The 20,575-nt window shown below is 46.1% G+C and overlaps 1 protein-coding gene across 19 annotated transcripts in view; it reads right to left on the bottom strand.

Annotated features, from left to right (window-relative positions):
• Positions 1–20,575, bottom strand: part of LOC112219188 (pleckstrin homology domain-containing family A member 7) — a 173,528-nt gene that overhangs the window by 60,832 nt on the left and 92,121 nt on the right. For all 19 annotated transcript variants that reach the window (XM_042301251.1, XM_042301252.1, XM_042301254.1 and 16 more), the window contains one exon: positions 12,269–12,383. In XM_042301251.1, coding sequence (XP_042157185.1) covers positions 12,269–12,383 — 115 coding nt within the window. The remainder of the gene's footprint in view (positions 1–12,268; positions 12,384–20,575) is intronic.

The following is a 20,575-nucleotide window of genomic DNA, read 5'->3' on the forward strand; positions in this document are numbered from 1 at the left end:
TATCTACCTCACTTGCTTTGGCAATGTTAACACATGTTTCCCATGCCAATAAAGCCCTTGAATTGAATTGAATTGAATGCCAAGGATGTGCAACGCTGTCATCAAGGCAAAGGGTGGCTACTTTGAAGAATCTCAAAGAAAAAAGCGATTTATTTGTTTAACACTTTTTTTTGGTTACTACATGATTCCATATGTGTTATTTTACAGTTTGGATGTCTTCACTATTATTCTACAATGTAGAAAATAGTAAAAATAAAGAAAAACCCTTGAATGAGTCAGTGTCCAAACTTTTGACTGGTCTGGTAGTGTATGTGGATGATTTATAGAGCCAGGCACATTTAATAGTTAGGTGATTGAAAATAGACCTAATTTCCTCTCTCCTCAATTTTCTTAGACAATTAGGCTAAGGCAAGTGCTGTTTCCTTGTCTATGCTGCTGCTGCCTTCGCTGCATTGCTCTCGACCCCAACACGCTGGTTAACTTTGCTATTATGCACATAGCAACATAGGGAAAGGCGCCATATTCTACGGCGCGCTGAAGATCGTTTCAGAACCGCGGACAGCAACCGTATCCAAGCGCATTTGTATCCGCTACGGATCCGCAGTCAAACGACCACCCCTCATCACTGTCAAACACTCTCTTAAACACTTCTGTGAGCAGGCCTTTCTAATCGACCTGGCCTGGGTATCCTGAAGGATACTGACCTCATCCTGTCAGTTGAGGATGCCTGGTCATTCTTTAAAAGTAACTTCCTCACCATTTAGATAAGCATGCTCCATTCAAAAAATGCGTAACTAAGAACAGATATAGCCCTTGGTTCACTCCAGACTTGACTGCCCTCGACCAGCACAAAAACATCCTGTGGCGGACTGCAATAGCATCGAATAGTCCCCGCGATATGCAACTGTTCAGGGAAGTCAGTAACCAATACACGCAGTCAGTCAGGAAAGCAAAGACCAGCTTCTTCAGGCAGAAATTTTCATCCTGTAGCTCTAACTACAAAAAGTTCTGGGACACTGAAGTCCATGGAGAATAAGAGCGGCTCATCCCAGCTGCCCCCCCCCCCCGCAGCTACTCGCCCAAGCCTCTCCAGGTTCTCCTTTACCCAAATTCAGATAGCAGATGTTCTGAAAGAGCTACAAAACCTGGACCCGTACAAATCAGCTGGGCTTGACAATCTGGACCCTCTATTTCTGAAACTATCCGCCGCCATTGTCGCAACCCCTATTACAAGCCTGTTCAACCTCGCTTTCATATCATCTGAGATCCCCAAGGATTGGAAAGCTGCCTCAGTCATCCCCCTCTTCAAAGGGGGAGACACCCTGGACCCAAACTGTTACAGACCTATATCCATCCTGCCCTGCCTATCTAAGGTCTTCGAAAGCCAAGTCAACAAACAGGTCACTGACCATCTCGAATCCCACCGTACCTTCTCCGCTGTGCAATCTGGTTTCCGAGACGGTCAAGGGTGCACCTCAGCCACGCTCAAGGTACTGAAGGATATCATAACCGCCATCGATAAAAGACAGTACTGTGCAGCCGTCTTCATCGACCTGGCCAAGGCTTTCGACTCGGTCAATCACCATATTCTTATCGGCAGACTCAGTAGCCTCGGTTTTTCTGATGACTGCCTTGCCTGGTTCACCAACTACTTTGCAGACAGAGTTCAGTGTGTCAAATCGGAGGGCATGCTGTCCGGTCCTCTGGCAGTCTCTATGGGGGTGGCAGAGGGTTCAATTCTCGGGCCGACTCTTTTCTCTGTATATATCAATGATGTTGCTCTTGCTGCGGGCGATTCCCTGATCCACCTCTACGCAGACGACACCATTCTGTATACTTCCGGCCCGTCCTTGGAAACTGTGCTATCTAACCTCCAAACGAGCTTCAATGCCATACAACACTCCTTCCGTGGCCTCCAACTGCTCTTAAACGCTAGTAAAATGAAATGCATGCTTTTCAACCGTTCGCTGCCTGCACCCGCATGCCCGACTAGCATCACCACCCTGGATGGTTCCGACCTAGAATATGTGGACATCTATAAGTACCTAGGTGTCTGGCTAGACTGTAAACTCTCCTTCCAGACTCATATCAAACATCTCCAATCTAAAATCAAATCTAGAATCGGCTTTCTATTCCGCAACAAAGCCTCCTTCACTCACGCCGCCAAACTTACCCTAGTACAACTGACTATCCTACCGATCCTAGACTTCGGCGATGATCTACAAAATTGCTTCCAATACTCTACTCAGCAGACTGAATGCAGTTTATCACAGTGCCATCCATTTTGTTTCTAAAGCACCTTATACCACCCACCACTGCGACCTGTATGCTCTAGTCGGCTGGCCCTCGCTACATATTCGTCGCCAGTCCCACTGGCTCCAGGTCATCTACAAGTCCATGCTAGGTAAAGCTCCGCCTTATCTCAGTTCACTGGTCAGGATGCCAACACGCACCCGTAGCACGCGCTCCAGCAGGTGTATCTCACTGATCATCCCTAAAGCCAACACCTCATTTGGCCGCCTTTCGTTCCAGTTCTCTGCTGCCTGTGACTGGAACGAATTGCAAAAATCGCTGAAGTTGGAGACTTATCTCCCTCACCAACTTCAAACATCTGCTATCTGAGCAGCTAACCGATCGCTGCAGCTGTATATAGTCTATCGGTAAATAGCCCACCCAATTTTAACTACCTCATCCCCATACTATTTATATTTATTTACTTTTCTGCTCTTTTGCACACCAATATATCTACATGACCATCTGATCATTTATCACTCCAGTGTTAATCTGCAAAATTGTAATTATTCGCCTACCTCCTCATGCCTTTTGCACACAATGTATATACAGTGCCTTGCGAAAGAATTCGGCCCCCTTGAACTTTGCGACCTTTTTCCACATTTCAGGCTTCAAACATAAAGATATAAAACTGTATTTTTTTGTGAAGAATCAACAACAAGTGGGACACAATCATGAAGTGGAACGACATTTATTGGATATTTCAAACTTTTTGAACAAATCAAAAACTGAAAAATTGGGCGTGCAAAATTATTCAGCCCCCTTAAGTTAATACTTTGTAGCGCCACCTTTTGCTGCGATTACAGCTGTAAGTCGCTTGGGGTATGTCTCTATCAGTTTTGCACATCGAGAGACTGAAATTTTTCCCATTCCTCCTTGCAAAACAGCTCGAGCTCAGTGAGGTTGGATGGAGAGCATTTGTGAACAGCAGTTTTCAGGTCTTTCCACAGATTCTTGATTGGATTCAGGTCTGGACTTTGACTTGGCCATTCTAACACCTGGATATGTTTATTTTTGAACCATTCCATTGTAGATTTTGCTTTATGTTTTGGACCATTGTCTTGTTGGAAGACAAATCTCCGTCCCAGTCTCAGGTCTTTTGCAGACTCCATCAGGTTTTCTTCCAGAATGGTCCTGTATTTGGCTCCATCCATCTTCCCATCAATTTTAACCATCTTCCCTGTCCCTGCTGAAGAAAAGCAGGCCCAAACCATGATGCTGCCACCACCATGTTTGACAGTGGGGATGGGGTGTTCAGGGTGATGAGCTGTGTTGCTTTTACGCCAAACATAACGTTTTGCATTGTTGCCAAAAAGTTCAAATTTTGGTTTCATCTGACCAGAGCACCTTCTTCCACATGTTTGGTGTGTCTCCCAGGTGGCTTGTGGCAAACTTTAAACAACACTTTTTATGGATATCTTTAAGAAATGGCTTTCTTCTTGCCACTCTTCCATAAAGGCCAGATTTGTGCAATATACGACTGATTGTTGTCCTATGGACAGAGTCTCCCACCTCAGCTGTAGATCTCTGCAGTTCATCCAGAGTGATCATGGGCCTCTTGGCTGCATCACTGATCAGTCTTCTAAATCCGAATCCGGCTTTAAACTTCTTCACAACAGTATCTCGGTGTCACGCCCTGGTCGAAGTATTTTGTGTTTATCTTCATTTATTTGGTCAGGCCAGGGTGTGGCATGGGTTTTTGTATGTGGTGTGTATGTATTGGGATTGTAGCTTAGTGGGGTGTTCTAGTTAAGTCTATGGCTGTCTGAAGTGGTTCTCAGTCAGAGGCAGGTGTTTATCGTTGTCTCTGATTGGGAACCATATTTAGGCAGCCATATTCTTTGAGTTTTTCGTGGGTGATTGTCCTTAGTGTCCTTGTTCCTGTCTCTGTGTTAGTTTACACAAGTATAGGCTGTTTCGGTTTTCGTTACGTTCATTACGTTCTTTGTTTTGTAGTGTTTATAATTGAGTCGTGTTTTACGTTTGTTTATTAAACATGGATCGAAATCTACACGCTGCATTTTGGTCCGACTCTCCTTCAACTAAAGAGAACCGTTACACTCGGACCGGCCTGGTGTGTTCCTTGTTCTTCATGATGCTCTCTGCGCTTTTAACGGACCTCTGAGACTATCACAGTGCAGGTGCATTTATACGGAGACTTGATTACACACAGGTGGATTGTATTTATCAACATTAGTCATTTAGGTCAACATTGGATCATTCAGAGATCCTCACTGAACTTCTGGAGAGAGTTTGCTGCACTGAAAGTAAAGGGGCTGAATAATTTTGCACGCCCAATTTTTCAGTTTTTGATTTGTTAAAAAAGTTTGAAAGATCCAATAAATGTCGTTCCACTTCATGATTGTGTCCCACTTGTTGTTGATTCTTCACAAAAAAATACAGTTTTATATCTTTATGTTTGAAGCCTGAAATGTGGCAAAAGGTCGCAAAGTTCAAGGGGGCCGAATACTTTCGCAAGGCACTGTAGCCTCTTTTTTTTCTACTGTGTTATTGACTTGTTAATTGTTTACTCCATGTGTAACTCTGTGTTGTCTGTTCACACTGCTATGCTTTATCTTGGCCAGGTCGCAGTTGCAAATGAGAACTTGTTCTCAACTAGCCTACCTGGTTAAATAAAGGTGAAATAAATAAATAAAAATAAAGTAATATTAGATATACTAGTGTTGTACCCTTATGTTTGGGGTAAACATATCCATATACAATTTCAGTATCACGTCTTAGCGTGATGGACTGTGCCATCCCCTTGACCTCCGCAATGGATTAGTCCACTGGACACAGGTGTGAATCAGACAGCTGTCTTTGCGCCATGAAAAAAATAATAATTGTGACCGCTCGACTAAAGAGATCTCGGTCGACCCTATCACACGCACCAGCCACAAGTCATACATACAGCACATACAAACACAGACAGACGGACAGCAATTCACAAGCTTAAAGTTCCTCAAATGAATTCACATACACACACACCGAAGCATTAATGGAATGTGCCACATTCAAATATAGTCTGGGTCCATCTGTTGATGGGGTGGGTGTGATTTACCTCAGTGGAGCTGTGTATGCATGCATCCCTATGACCTGAATTATAACCTACTACTCAGTACTGTAATGACCCATTGACGAAAATGGAGCGAAGCGTATCATTTATGCAGCATAGACCGGATACCACATGTGTGTGGGGGGGGGGGGCGTCATTGACCGACACCTCTGACGTTAGCGCTCGACGTCATGTGGTCACTCTCCGTCCCCTCGCTGGACAGCAACACTCGTTATTCCAGTACCTTAAGTGCAGCGTTAAACGGGCCTATCAACATCACAAAGCGAAGCCCCACTCAACTCCCATGTCAGTGATGTGACGTGAGGCAAGCCGTGTGTGTGTGTGTGTGTGTGTGTGTGTGTGTGTGTGTGTATAGAGTACACTACAGGCCCGTGATGTATCCTGTACCCTACACACACCACCTCCCACACACCACACCTCCCGCACACACACACCACACCACACCTCCCCACACCACACCTCCCACACACCACACCTCCCGCACACACACACCACACCACACCTCCCACACACCACACCTCCCGCACACACACACCACACCACACCTCCCACACACACCACCTCCCGCACACACACACCACACCTCCCACACACCACACCTCCCACACACACCACCTCCCACACACACCACCTCCCACACACACCACCTCCCACACACCACCTCTCACACACCACCTCTCACACACCACCCTCACACACACACTACCTCCCGCACACACACACCACACCTCCCACACACACCACCTCCCACACACACCACCTCCCACACACCACACCTCCCACACACACCACCACCCTCCACACACACCACACCTCCCACACACACCACCTCCCACCACCTCCCCACACACACCACACCACCTCCACACACACCACCTCCCACACACACACACACACTCCACCCCCCCCCCACACACACACACACCACCTCCCACACACACCACCTCCCACACACACACACCACCTCCCACACACACACACCTCCCACCTCCCACCTCCCACACCACACACACACCACCTCCCACGAACAGACTCCACCTCCCACACACACAGACTCCACCTCCCACACACACAGACTCCACCTCCCACACACACACACACACCACCTCCCACACACACACACCACCTCCCCACACACACACACACCACCTCCCACACACACACACACACCACCTCCCCACACACACACACACCACCTCCCACACACACACACACACCACCTCCCACACACAGACTCCCATCATTTCTATCCCAAACAGGGAGTTATGGCTGAGGGGTTTGTTTTAACTGGCGGGGTGTGACGGCTACAAGTGCTTTAGTGGCGTTGTCGGAAGCTCGGGGCTCTGGCGCTACAGCTCTACAGCTGGTGGGAAGAAGAAGAAGAAAAAAAATGTCTAATTACACGATTATAAGAACCACTGCTGACCAAGCGTGGAAGGTAGACACTAAACACCAGAAGAGCTGTCACAACAGATTCCCTTGTCTACGTAGTTTAACATAGTCTATTTTAAGACTGGGTAAACTCGTGGAAATATGGGAGTGATATTAGCGCCAACGGAAATGTAATTTGTTGGCACTTACTGTATATCACACCATACAATAGGGTCTCTAATGTAAGATTCGGCTTTTGTCAGTGAAAGGCTATAGACAGCACAGTCGGAAAGTATTCAGACTCCTTCACTTTTTCCACATTTTGTTATGTTACAGCCTTTTTCTAAAATGTATATTTAAAAAAAAAAATCCCCCTCAATCTACACACAATACACCATAGCGACAAAGCAAAACCTGGGTTTCAATTTTTTTAAATCAATTTATGGGGGGAAAAAAGAGAGAAAAAAAAAACTTTACTCAGTACTTTGTTGAAGCTCCTTTGGTAGTGATTACAGCCTCGAGTCTTCTTGGGTAGGACGCTACAAGCTTGGCACACCTGTATTTGGGGAGTTTCTACCATTCTCTGCAGATCCTCCCGAGCTCTTTCAGGCTGGATGTGGAGCGTCGCTGCACAGCTACTTTCAGGTCTCTCCAGAAGAGGTTGGATTGGGTTCAAAAGTCTGGGCTCTGCCTGGGCCACTCAAGGACATTCAGAGACTTGTCCCGAAGCCACTCTTGCGTGGTCTTGGCTTAGGGCTTGTGCTTAGGGTCATTGTCCTGTTGGAAGGTGAACCTTTGTCCCAGTGAGGTCCTGAGCACTCTGCAGCAGGTTTTCATCAAGGATCTCTCTGTACTTTGCTCTGTTCATCTTTCCCTCGATCCTGACTAGTCGCCCAGTCCCTGCCACTGAAAAACAACCCCACAGCATGATGCTGTCACCACCATGCTTCACTGTAGGGATGGTGCCATGTTTCCTCCAGACGTGACTCTTGGCATTCAGGCCAAAGGGTTCAATCTTGGTTTCATCAGACCAGAGAATCTTGTTTCTCATGGTCTGCGATGCAAGTCCTTTAGGTGCCTTTTGGTAAAATCCAAGCGGGCTGTCATGTGCCTTTTACTGAGGAGTGGCTTCCGTCTGGCCACTCTACCACATAGGCCTGATTTGTGGAGTGCTGTAGAGATAGTTGTCCTTCTGGAAGATTTTCCCATCTCCACAGAGTAACTCTGGAGCTCTGTCAGATTGACCATCGGGTTCTTGGTCACGTCCTTGACCAAGGCTCTTCTCCCTCGATTGCAGTTTGGCAAGGTCTTCAGCCCTAGAAAGGGTCTTAGTGGTTCCAAACTTCTTCCATTTAAGAATGAAGGAGGCCACTTGGGGACAGTCAATGCCGGGGACAGTCAATGTTGGAGAAATGTTTTGGTACCATTCTTCAGATCTGTGCCTCGACACAATCCCGTCTCGGAGCTCTACAGACAATTCCTTTGACCTCATGGCTTGGTTTTTTCTTCTGACATGCACTGTCAACTGTGGGACCTTACATAGACAGGCGTGTGCCTTTCCAAATCATGTCCAATCAATTGAATTTAGGTGGACTCCAAGTTGTAGAAACATATCAAGGATGATTAATTGAAACAGGATGCACCTGGGCTCAATTTCGAGTCTCATAGCAAAGGGTCTGAATACGTATGTAAATAAGGTATTTCTGTTTTAATACATTTGCAAAAATGTCTGAAAACCTGTTTTCGCTACGTCATTATGGGGTATTGTGTGTAAATTAATGAGATTTTTTATTTAAAAGGCTGTAACGTAACAAAATGGGGGGGGGAAAGGAAGGGGTCTGAATAGTTTTCCCAATGCACTGTACATGCTACATACTCTTTACAGTCTGTTTCAGTATGTATTTGTCTGCAATTTACTGTGTGGTGACAATACCTTCACACTGCCTTGAAGAGTTTAAAGAGAAGACATCTCTTTGACAAAGACTTCAAATAAGGCAACAGAATCTGGGAACCGTCTGGCACAGACATATTGGTGCTTATTTGCAGGAATGCCGACGAAACAAAAGTAATGAATACCTGTTCTGGCTCACCGATTTTTTCCCTTTTTAAAAAAAAACTGCCGTAACAGCACACACACACACAGAGGAAAAGCATGACTCATGCTTCTGGAATGTGATGAGGCGGTTTAGTGCTGATGTTCATCAGTAAAGCAAAGGATATTGCTTGATCCCTTATGGAGGGAGGGGGTGGGGAATGGGTGGGATCACCTGGGTTGCATCCCAAACGGCACCCTGTCCTCTACATAGTGCACTACTTTTTGTACTGCACAATAAAGGGAAAAGGGTTGCGGTGGTGAAAAGCTGTGGTCTCTCGTCATGGTAACTGATGAGCCCCAGTGTGATGGATGCCCGATCCTCTCCCTGTGTGCCACATTCAATCAGAGTCTGGGTCCACCTGTTGATGGGGTGGACATGATTTACCTCTGTTTAGTGGTGTGTGTGTGTCTAAGAAAGAGAAGCAGTGTGTGAGTGTGCTCTCCCATCCTCTGCCAGAGGGGGGGAGATAAGGAGCAAAAGAGAGAGAGCGAGACAGAGCAAGAGAAAGGAATGAGAGAGAGCTCATTTCATGCTAAGGCTACAGTAGCCTGTTCTCTTGGCTTTACGCAAAAAGCCTTGAAGGTACATGGGGAAGTAATGCCACTAAGACCAGTCTTCAAAGTGAAAGTGAGGTAGTTAATCGCCTTTCAAGTTATAAATGGGGCGGGGGGGTGAGCATCAGGTGTATCCCACCTGCGGCTTGAAATCGGCTTGACTGTTCTGCCAGGGTCACAGTAGAGCCTGGAGAGAAGGCCCCGAGCTTGTTATGTTGAGCCACACACACAACTTGTCATTCGTCATACACCTGACACACAAACGGGTACAAATTTTACACTTGACACACACAAAACACACACACTCTTGCCCTGTCACATTCACCCTCAACCTGCACAATTCCATAAACACACAGGCGCAGTCTAATTCCATCAGATCCACACGTCTAACTTTCCCCCCTCTGGAGTCTGTGACATTAATTAAACCAGCCTCCTACGGCAGACAGAAGCCCCCCCTCCTCTCCACTCAAACCCCCTGTCCACTGTCTGGTGGCTTTTAATGGGGTCTTGGTCAAAGGTGTGTGAGAGAAGCCCACCGAGCCCTTCATCCTCACCTAATGCCCGTCGTTAATTACGTTTCCCTATAGTGAATCAACCCACTCAGGTGACGCACCCCTTCCAGGGACGGCATGAGAGAGCCCCAGTAAGCCAATGACTCAGCCCCTGTAATAGGGTTAGAGGCAGAGAATCCCAGTGGAAAGAGGGGAACCGGCCAGGCAGAGACAGCAAGGGCGGTTCGTTGCTCCAGAGCCTTTCCGTTCACCTTCACACTCCTGGGCCAGACTACACTCAATCATATGACCCACTGAAGAGATGAGTCTTCAGTAAAGACTTAAAGGTTGAGACCGAGTTTGCGTCTCTGACATGGGTAGGCAGACCGTTCCATAAAAATGGAGCTCTATAGGAGAAAGCCCTGCCTCCAGCTGTTTGCTTAGAAATTCTAGGGACAATTAGGAGGCCTGCGTCTTGTGACCGTAGCGTACGTGTAGGTATGTACGGCAGGACCAAATCAGAGAGATAGGTAGGAGCAAGCCCATGTAATGCTTTGTAGGTTAGCAGTAAAACCTTGAAATCAGCCCTTGCTTTGACAGGAAGCCAGTGTAGAGAGGCTAGCACTGGAGTAATATGATCAAATTCTTTTGGTTCTAGTCAGGATTCTAGCAGCCGTATTTAGCACCAACTGAATTTTATTTAGTGCTTTTCCGGGTAGCCGGAAAGTAGAGCATTGCAGTAGTCTAACCTAGAAGTGACAAAAGCATGGATTAATTTTTCTGCATAATTTTTGGACAGAAAGTTTCTGATTTTTACAATGTTACGTAGATGGAAAAAAGCTGTCATTGAAATGGTCTTGATATGTTCTTCAAAAGAGAGATCAGGGTCCAGAGTAATGCCGAGGTCCTTCACAGTTTTATTTGAGACGACTGTACAACCATTAAGATTAATTGTCAGATTCAACAGAAGATCTCTTTGTTTCTTGGGACCTAGAACAAGCATCTCTGTGGTCATCCTGTCTGGGTTGGCGCCCCCCCTTTGAGTTGTGCCATGGCGGAGATCTTTGTGGGCTATACTCGGCCCTGTCTCAGGATGGTAAGTTGGTGGTTGAAGATATCCCTCTAGTGGTGTGGGGGCTGTGCTTTGGCAAGGTGGGTGGGGTTATATCCTTCCTGTTTGGCCCTGTCCGGGGGTGTCCTCGGGTGGGGCCACAGTGTCTCCTGACCCCTCCTGTCTCAGCCTCCAGTATTTATGCTGCAGTAGTTTGTGTCGGGGGGCTAGGGTTAGTTTGTTATATCTGGAGTACCTCTCCTGTCCTATTCGGTGTCCTGTGTGAATCTAAGTGTGCGTTCTCTTAATTCTCTCTTTCTCTCTCTCTCTCTCTCTCAGAGGACCTGAGCCCTAGGACCATGCCCCAGGACTACCTGACATGATGACTCCTTGCTGTCCCCAGTCCACCTGACCGTGCTGCTGCTCCAGTTTCAACTGTTCTGCCTTATTATTATACGACCATGCTGGTCATTTATGAACATTTGAACATCTTGGCCATGTTCTGTTATAATCTCCACCCGGCACAGCCAGAAGAGGACTGGCCACCCCACATAGCCTGGTTCCTCTCTAGGTTTCTTCCTAGGTTTTGGCCTTTCTAGGGAGTTTTTCCTAGCCACCGTGCTTCTACACCTGCATTGCTTGCTGTTTGGGGTTTTAGGCTGGGTTTCTGTACAGCACTTTGAGATATCAGCTGATGTACGAAGGGCTATATAAATAAATTTGATTTGACTGCTCTAGAGGAGATCTGCATGGAGGAATGGGCCAAAATACCAGCAACAGTGTGTGAAAACCTTGTGAAGACTTACAGAAAACATTTGACCTCTGTCATTGCCAACAAAGGGTATATAACAAAGTATTGAGATAAACTTTTATTCTTGACCAAATACTTATTTTCCGCCATAATTTGCAAATTAATTCTTTAAAAATCCTACAATCCTACAAAATCCTACTTTTTTCTCATTTTGTCTGTCATAGTTGAAGTGTACCTATGATGAAAATTACAGGCCTCTCTCGTCTTTTTAAGTGGGAGAGCTTGCACAATTGGTGGCTGACTAAATACTTTTTGCCCCACTGTATCAGGGATACACATGGTATACATCGTCCAGCGAAATGCTTACGGGTTCCTTCTTGACACTGCTACAATAAGAAATAATTAAAGACAAGTAAATGGCTCAGTAGAATACATTTTTTTAGCATAGGTATAATACAGGAAGGCCAGGATAGAAACAGAAACGCTCCATATCGTTTGCGCTTCAAAAAGATAACGTCACCTCAAAATGTCATGTCAAATTGAAGAGGATTGGGAGAGAATAAATCAATAAGGTTTTGGGACTGACCTTTGACCCCGAAGTGGTGTCCACGGTGGAGGTGGTGACGGCGGTGGAAGCCTCGCTGATGGTGCTGGAGGGCCTCAAGTCGGCTTGCTGGGGGTTTGACATGCGTCCGCCGGGCCTGGTGAGAAACAGAGACAGCAGCACAGGATCACACAGAGCAGACATGACCGTGTGTGTGTGTGTGTGTATTAAGACAACTTGAGAGAGACATACTGGCGAGAGAGACAAACTGTGTGTGTGTGTAGGTGTGTGTTTATGTACACAGAGTGTCATTGAAACACCCGGTAGAGGATGCGACTCCACACACACACGACTCCGTAGACTGAACACACACCCTGGAGGCCAAGGACAGAATGGTGTTCTGTGGAGATGTCTGAACTTTCACCAGAACAGCTCTCTTTCAAGCCTCAGGGCCCATGTTCCTAACGTGTGCTGATATCTAGCATCAGTTTAGCCTTTTAGGTCATAATGAATAGGATTACATGGACAGGAGGGGACCTGATCTTAAAAATCAGCATTCCCCCTCTGAGACGCTTATTGAACACAGGCCCAGGTTAGCAATCCTTGTCAATTTGTCAGTTATTGTGCTCTGAAATCGGAGTATATAGCCAGAGCGATATGATATTTACCAGCTACTTCTATCAACAGTTGTCGTAGTGACATCGACCCCGCCCTGTGCAACTGGGTTCTGGACTTCCTGACGGGCCGCCCCCAGGTGGTGAGGGTAGGCAACAAAATCTCCTCCCCGCTGATCCTCAACACTGGGGCCCCACAAGGGTGCGTTCTGAGCCCTCTCCTGTACTCCCTGTTCACCCACGACTGCGTGGCCATGCACGCCTCCAACTCAATCATCAAGTTTGCGGACGACACAACAGTGGTAGGCTTGATTACCAACAACGACGAGACGGCCTACAGGGAGGAGGTGAGGGCCCTCGGAGTGTGGTGTCAGGAAAATAACCTCACACTCAACGTCAACAAAACTAAGGAGATGATTGTGGACTTCAGGAAACAGCAGAGGGAACACCCCCATCCACATCGATGGAACAGTAGTGGAGAGGGTAGCAAGTTTTAAGTTCCTCGGCATACACATCACAGACAAACTGAATTGGTCCACTCACACAGACAGCATCGTGAGGAAGGCGCAGCAGCGCCTCTTCAACCTCAGGAGGCTGAAGAAATTTGGCTTGTCACCAAAAGCACTCACAAACTTCTACAGATGCACAATAGAGAGCATCCTGGCGGGCTGTATCACCGCCTGGTATGGCAACTGCACCGCCCTCAACCGTAAGGCTCTCCAGAGGGTAGTGAGGTCTGCACAACGCATCACCGGGGGCAAACTACCTGCCCTCCAGGACACCTACACCACCCGATGCTACAGGAAGGCCATAAAGATCATCAAGGACATCAACCACCCGAGCCACTGCCTGTTCACCCCGCTGTCATCCAGAAGGCGAGGTCAGTACAGGTGCATCAAAGCTGGGACCGAGAGACTGAAAAACAGCTTCTATCTCAAGGCCATCAGACTGTTAAACAGCCACCACTAACATTGAGTGGCTACTGCCAACACACTGTCAATGACACTGACTCTACTCCAGCCACTTTAATAATGGGAATTGATGGGAAATGATGTAAATATATCACTAGCCACTTTAAACAATGCTACCTTATATAATGTTACTTACCCTACATTATTCATCTCATATGCATACGTAGATACTGTACTCTATATCATCGACTGCATCCTTATGTAATACATGTATCACTAGCCACTTTAACTATGCCACTTGGTTTACATACTCATCTCATATGTATATACTGTACTCGATATCATCTACCGTATCTTGCCTATGCTGCTCTGTACCATCACTCATTCATATATCCTTATGTACATATTCTTTATCCCCTTACACTGTGTATAAGACAGTAGTTTTTTGGGGGGAATTGTTAGTTAGATTACTTGTTGGTTATTACTGCATTGTCGGAACTAGAAGCACAAGCATTTCGCTACACTCGCATTAACATCTGCTAACCATGTGTATGTGACAAATAAAATTTGATTTGATTTGACATCAAGAACATTCTATTGAAATGGTTACTTGCATAGTACAGTCTTTTAGACATGTAGCTAGCCATCTAAACAATGAACCATAATCCCAACTCATAACCTTACTAACCTGCATGAATCTGCAGGTAGCTAACCAACCAGGTTCAATGTTAGCTACCTAACATTAGACTATAACTAGCTTATGCAAATGGTTCTGGGATACAAATAATATTACTACACAGACATGTAACGTTAGCTAGCGAGCCAGACAACTAACACTAACTTGAAATGAAAACAACTTTGTGACAAAATTTAAAATGAGTAATATCTGAAAAGGGTAGCTAGCTAGATTATCTTACCCGTATACATGGATGCACGCTTCTCCCTCTCTGTCACGGATGCCATGGTTGCCCTTAGCTTTAAAATGTAATCCGGAGACAGGTGTATTATACAACAGCCTTCTGTGTGTTCTCTTTTCGACTCCCTCTGCATTTTGCGATCAAAGGCCAGAATCTTCTCCATCTCCTTAGCTATCATAGTCTAATTTCACTGATTTCAAAACTCGGTCCCCCAGAAAGTGAAACACTTCTGCAGTTCTACGACATAATAGCTTTCAAAAAAAGCAGCATTAGAAAGGATTACCTACCACATACTGACCAGCTCATGTTACAAACAGACACACAGACACTGCTCTGGGGTTTCTCTCACAGGATATGGAAGTGTCAGGAAGTGATGCGACGTTGTGGGCGGCTAGCCAACTAGGCCATCACCTGAGAGAAATCATCACCTCCTCCCACAATGCACTGCGCTCTGGGCCCCTATCCACAAAGCGTCTTTGAGTAAGAGTGCTGATCTCGAATCGGTCCATACAATCTTATTCATTATGACCTAAAAGGCAAAACTATTATAGCTTAGCCTTAAGATCAGTGGTATTCAAATACAATTGTATTATTTTTTATTTTGATAAGACATTAAAATACAATGAATTGAAAATTGTGTTATTTAAAAATCTGAATGTACCCATTTTAAGGTTGTGTCATTAGATTTGAGGTGGGGATGGGTGGGGTCGCCAGTAATTCTTGGAGGGAAAAAATGGCGACACCAGAAATTCTGGCAGGAAAAAAATGGGGCCCCCGCTAAAACAGTTTGAATACCACTGCATTAGATGAACTATCAGCAAAACCTTTGAAGCTACTAAAACTAGAGGATAAGTGTTAAAAACGCTCAGGCTCAATAATAGTGACTGAAATGGAGGCGAATCACATCAAATGAAAATACGACTTCATTATCCAATGTAAAACAGAAACTAATATATTCACTGAAACTAAACCTACAAATGCACAAGGAGACCCACAAAACCCTTCATGTCCATGAACACAATAAACAAATAGTCAAATCTTTCCATCTGCACACACAGAATTCCTCAGCGCTTCGCTGTACAGAAACCTTGTAACGCAGATCTCGCCTCTCCATCTCTGACTCAGACATTTACTTTGTCGTCATGAGAGGGGAAGAAAACACTTACGGGGTGCATCCCCAACGGCACCCTAGTGCACTACTTTTGAGCAGAGCCCTAACCTTTACCCTAACCCTATGGGCTCTGGTCAAAAGTAGTGCCATGGGGAGTAGGTCGCCATTTGGGACACAGGCCAAGGACTGGCACTTACGAAGGGCATTCTGCCAGGCAATCTAGGCAGCGACAGCCAGCTTTTCAGCACATTGGTTATTATCATCACTCTGGGCCTCCTGAGAGTTGTCAACCTGGAATAAAGGGCCTTGAAGGGGATGTTCTTTCCCACAAGTTGTAGCTTATTTTCAACTTCCTTAAGGTGTTGCCATTTCCTCCAAAACTTTTTTTTTTTTTAGTTAGCTAGTTATTTAGCAAAAGTCCAGAATAGCTAGTAGGAAACGACAGTAACCAGGGTGCAATTTCAAATATAGAAAGGAGGAGGAGAAGAGGAGAAAAGCACTGTGGTCACGTTTGTAGTGTAGTGTAGTGCACCCAAACAGGGGACGTCATTAGGACAGACAGTGGCAATGTTTTTTTTTTCATGTTCTGGTGTGTTTGGGGGACGTGATATAGATATTGTACAGAGTAGTTTAGGGGAAGGTATAGAAGGAACATCACATTAAAAGGAGACAACAACCGGCTTCAAAATGCCTCTTTGGTTCTGGAGTATTACAATATCGCCACATAAAAAAAGTCATCCACGACCCCATTCCTGACCTATCCAGAGAGCAAGCATGTGTATAAATACTCAGCGTGGGGCCTTGCGGAGGTGGAAACACGCTGTCTGCTCTCCCTCCCCATTCCCTGTCTGCCTGTGGTCCAGGTGTTTGAAATCCACCCTGTCGCTGCCATGGCGACAGTCAACAAAAGCATTGCCCTGCCCGGCGGGTCAGCGATCCCTCTTGTGAGCGAGTCATCACATTGCTAGCGTAGCTTTGCCCATCATCACCAGATACCATAGCAATGAGGAGAGAGAGAGAGAGAGAGAGGTTAAGAATCTGCAAATAACTGTTTGAGATACGGAGAGAGGGGCAATAGACTGATTGAAAGAAAGAGAAGAGAGAGAAGAAGTTGCAGACAGACGGACAAGCAGGTAGGCAGGCAGGCAGACAGACCTGACACGGACGCGAGACGCCAGCCTGATATGAAAATAAGAGGCAAAAACGTGTGGCCTCTTATAAAGTGTGAAGCCTAGACACTTTAGCCACTCCTGGGTCTGAGAGGCCCAGCCAGTCTCCCTTTAGACGCCAGTCTCCCCAACGTAATATTATAAGACCTTAGATGAGGTTTCAACTTGGCTTTGATGGTGATCTGTTAGGTGGTGCCTCTATCAAAAGCAGTGCTGGAACAAGGATATGTGATCTAAAGACTATACCAGGCGTCTGAGCCCGGAGGTCAAGATCCCGGCTGGTTTTCTGTTCTTCTACCTGATGATTAATTGCACACACCTGGCGTCCCAGGTCTAAATCAGTCCTTGATTAGAGGGGAGGAATTAAAAATCAGCGGTCGAACTGGCTTCGAGGTCCAGATTTGAATGTCTTATGTGAAGTAATTTGCACTTCATCAGCAGGCTCCACATCATATTGAACTAAGCCTAAAATGTTGTGGGTCTGTGCTGTCATCTTTTACACTCAGTTTGTTAGTACCGAGTCGTACCCCCCTTTGCCTCCAGAACAGCCTGAATTATTCGAGGCAAGGAAACGTTGCTCAATTGGTATCAAGGGACCTAACGTGTGCCAGGAAAACATTCCCCACACCATTACACCACCGCCACCAGCCTGTACCGTTGACGTCAAGCAGGACGGGTCCATGGACTCATGCTGCTTACACCCTGACTGCCCTCAGCATGACGCAACAGGAACCGGGATTCAACAGGAACCAGGCAATGTTTTTCCACTCCTCAATTGTCCAGTGTTGGTGATTGCGTGCCCACTGGAGTTGCTTCTTCTTGTTTCTAGTTGATAGGAGTGGAACCCGGTGTGGTCGTTTGCTGCAATAGCCCATACGTGTTCAAAGACCAACGAGTTCCGAGATGCTGTTCAGCACACCACTGTTGTGCTGCGCCATTGTTTGCGGCCCACCTATTAGCTTGCCTGATTCTTCCCATTCTCCTTCGAGCTTTCATCAATGAGCTGTTTCCTCCCACAGGACTGCCGCTGACTGGATGTTTAGTTTGTCGCACCAGTCTCGGTAAACGCTAGACACTGTCGTGCGTGAAAAGCCCAGTAGGTCGGCCGTTTCTGAGACACTGGGACCGGCCGCTGGCACCGACGATCACACCCCGCTCAAAGTTGCTAAGGTCACTCGTTTTGCCCATTCTCACATTCAATCAAACAGTCCCTGAATGCCTCAATGCAGATATGCTGGCTTTATATGCTGGAGCAAGATACGGCCACAGTCTTAAATAGCTACTATTTTTATTTCTGAAATGGTCATTGAAGCTCGCCTCCCATTCGTCATTCAAGTGCATAGGCAATGGTAGGGAAGGAAACCAGCATTTCTCTCCTGCTCTATTGCCTTTCATATCAACTTTCTTTCATTGTCCAGAAGCCAAAGGAACAGTCCTGGTCATATTAGCAACCCATCCTAGTGGTTGCATCTTTAGAGTTCCCCTCGAACAGAGATTTTCATCTCTGTCACCTGCTATCACGTGCGCTGTTTAGAATGGGGTTTCCCCGGGAATGATTTTTTAGCAAATGTTTGAAAATGTGGTTTTATTGGCTGCTTCATTGCATGAGTTGCATGTTCTGTTAAGGTGAATTACCATAATCTAAACGTGATGTGTCATTCTGAGCACCGTGAGTGGTCGCCCTAATGGGTTGTGCAACCAATGTATATAGGTCCAATACATTTCTGAAATGGCCGGCAAATTAAAATCTTCCCGGTCACATTGTCCGGCGCCACATTTTCCTGACGGAAAACCCTGGACTAGCCCTAGTGTAGAGCAAGACAGCAACGCCTGTGATCTACGTGGTAGTTTGACCTACTTTTGTTGAATGCGCCGATTTTAAAATCGCTCACCAAACTACAGGTAGTGCTAGGCTACATTTTATCCCACAATTCTCATGGCTGCGGCATTATAGCTTGCCTAGTTCCCCCGAAACGCTTTCAAGGCTGCAGCTGCACTGAGACTCATTACACAACGCACACACCTCTGGCCTGTTCCTCTGTATGCAGTGCTAGATAGAGGGTGTGCGTGCTGAGTGGCCTTGACACATTATCTGCGCGGCTCAAATAAGCCTCCACGCCCACATACTGTAGCCGTTAATGAGACGGATCCATCAGAACATAGCAGGGGAATGTGCTCTCCTGTTCTCGCCAGACAGAAGGAGAGAGCAAGAGTGAGCTAGATCCAAGAGAGGGAACGAGAGAGATGGAGCGACTACCAGAGAGAGAAAGTGAGACAGACTGGAGAGATGGAGCGAGGTAGAGAACAGAGCTCTACGCTGGCGAGTGTGTGGTGTTCGTGTTATTTGCTCCACAGCTGTTTAGATTTTACGTTGACAAGCAGCCAGTGTGTAGATGCAACGAGATATTCAAGAAATAAGAAATGTTCTGTGAACTCATGCTTGTCCACTGTAGTTTTGTGTTGGGGCACAAAATCCTAAATCTTTTTCATGGAATGACTGTGCACAACCTTTCCAATCTGTGTCATCTTGGGCCAAAGTGTTGGACCCTGACACAGGAGGGGGACAACTGGCACTTTGTTCTAACCAAAGGTAGTCTAAATTCACTCATCTTTGGTCCCCCATTTAAAGGTTAGAGCACAGGACGACTGAAGACTTCTGACAAGCTACAACCAGAGAGGAAGAGGCGAAGAGAGAGAGGAAGAGGCAAAGAGAGAGAGGAAGAGGCAAAGAGAGAGAGGAAGAGGCAAAGAGAGAGAGGAAGAGGCGAAGAGAGAGAGGAAGAGGCGAAGAGAGAGGAAGAGGCAAAGAGAGAGAGGAAGAGGCAAAGAGAGAGAGGAAGAGGCGAAGAGAGAGAGGAAGAGGCGAAGAGAGAGACTCTGTCCAACTTCTGTCCACAAAAAATAAGACCATGAAGTGAGGAATATTTGTAGAGGTCAATGAGAGTCTCAAATTTAATTTCAAATTGTCTATGTGAGGCTTACTTGATCAAATAGAAGTTTCATTTGATTTATTAACTAGTCAAGTCAGTTAAGAACCAATACTTATTTTCAATGACTGCCTAGGAACAGTGGGTTAACTGCCTTGTTCAGGGGCAGAATGACAGATTTTTATCTTGTCAGCTCGGGGATTCGATCTTGCAACCTTCCGGTTACTAGTCCAACGCTCTAACCACTAGGCTACTTGCCGCCCCGTTGTTAGAGCGGTCACTCGACCATCTTATCAATATAATAGAAAATCTTCAGTAAAACCAACTACAAGGTTCTACCAATGGTGCTCGTCGCCTTTCCCAAAGTTCACAGGTTTTTCAGAAATCCTGGTTGGAGGATTCTCAGAATCTGGATAAGCTGGGAGGGTATCTTCCCTCTGGGAATGATGCAACCAGGAATTAAGAAAAACCTGGTCATTTTTTCCAGAATCTCCATGCACACAATTTCGGAGGGCAGAGCAACAAAAAAAAGAGAGAAGAGACAGAAGAACGCAAAGAGAGAAAGAGAAATTAGAGCAAGAGATGGACAGATGCGCTGCGTTGTGACACCCCACACCAGTACTCTGAGCTAAACTGGGGGTTTCAAGATGTGCAGATTATGCGCCTATAACACTAGACTTATATACCAGAGTTTGTAGGT

Source organism: Oncorhynchus tshawytscha, linkage group LG19 (assembly GCF_018296145.1).
Source record: "Oncorhynchus tshawytscha isolate Ot180627B linkage group LG19, Otsh_v2.0, whole genome shotgun sequence".
In the NCBI taxonomy this organism is placed as follows: domain Eukaryota; kingdom Metazoa; phylum Chordata; class Actinopteri; order Salmoniformes; family Salmonidae; genus Oncorhynchus; species Oncorhynchus tshawytscha.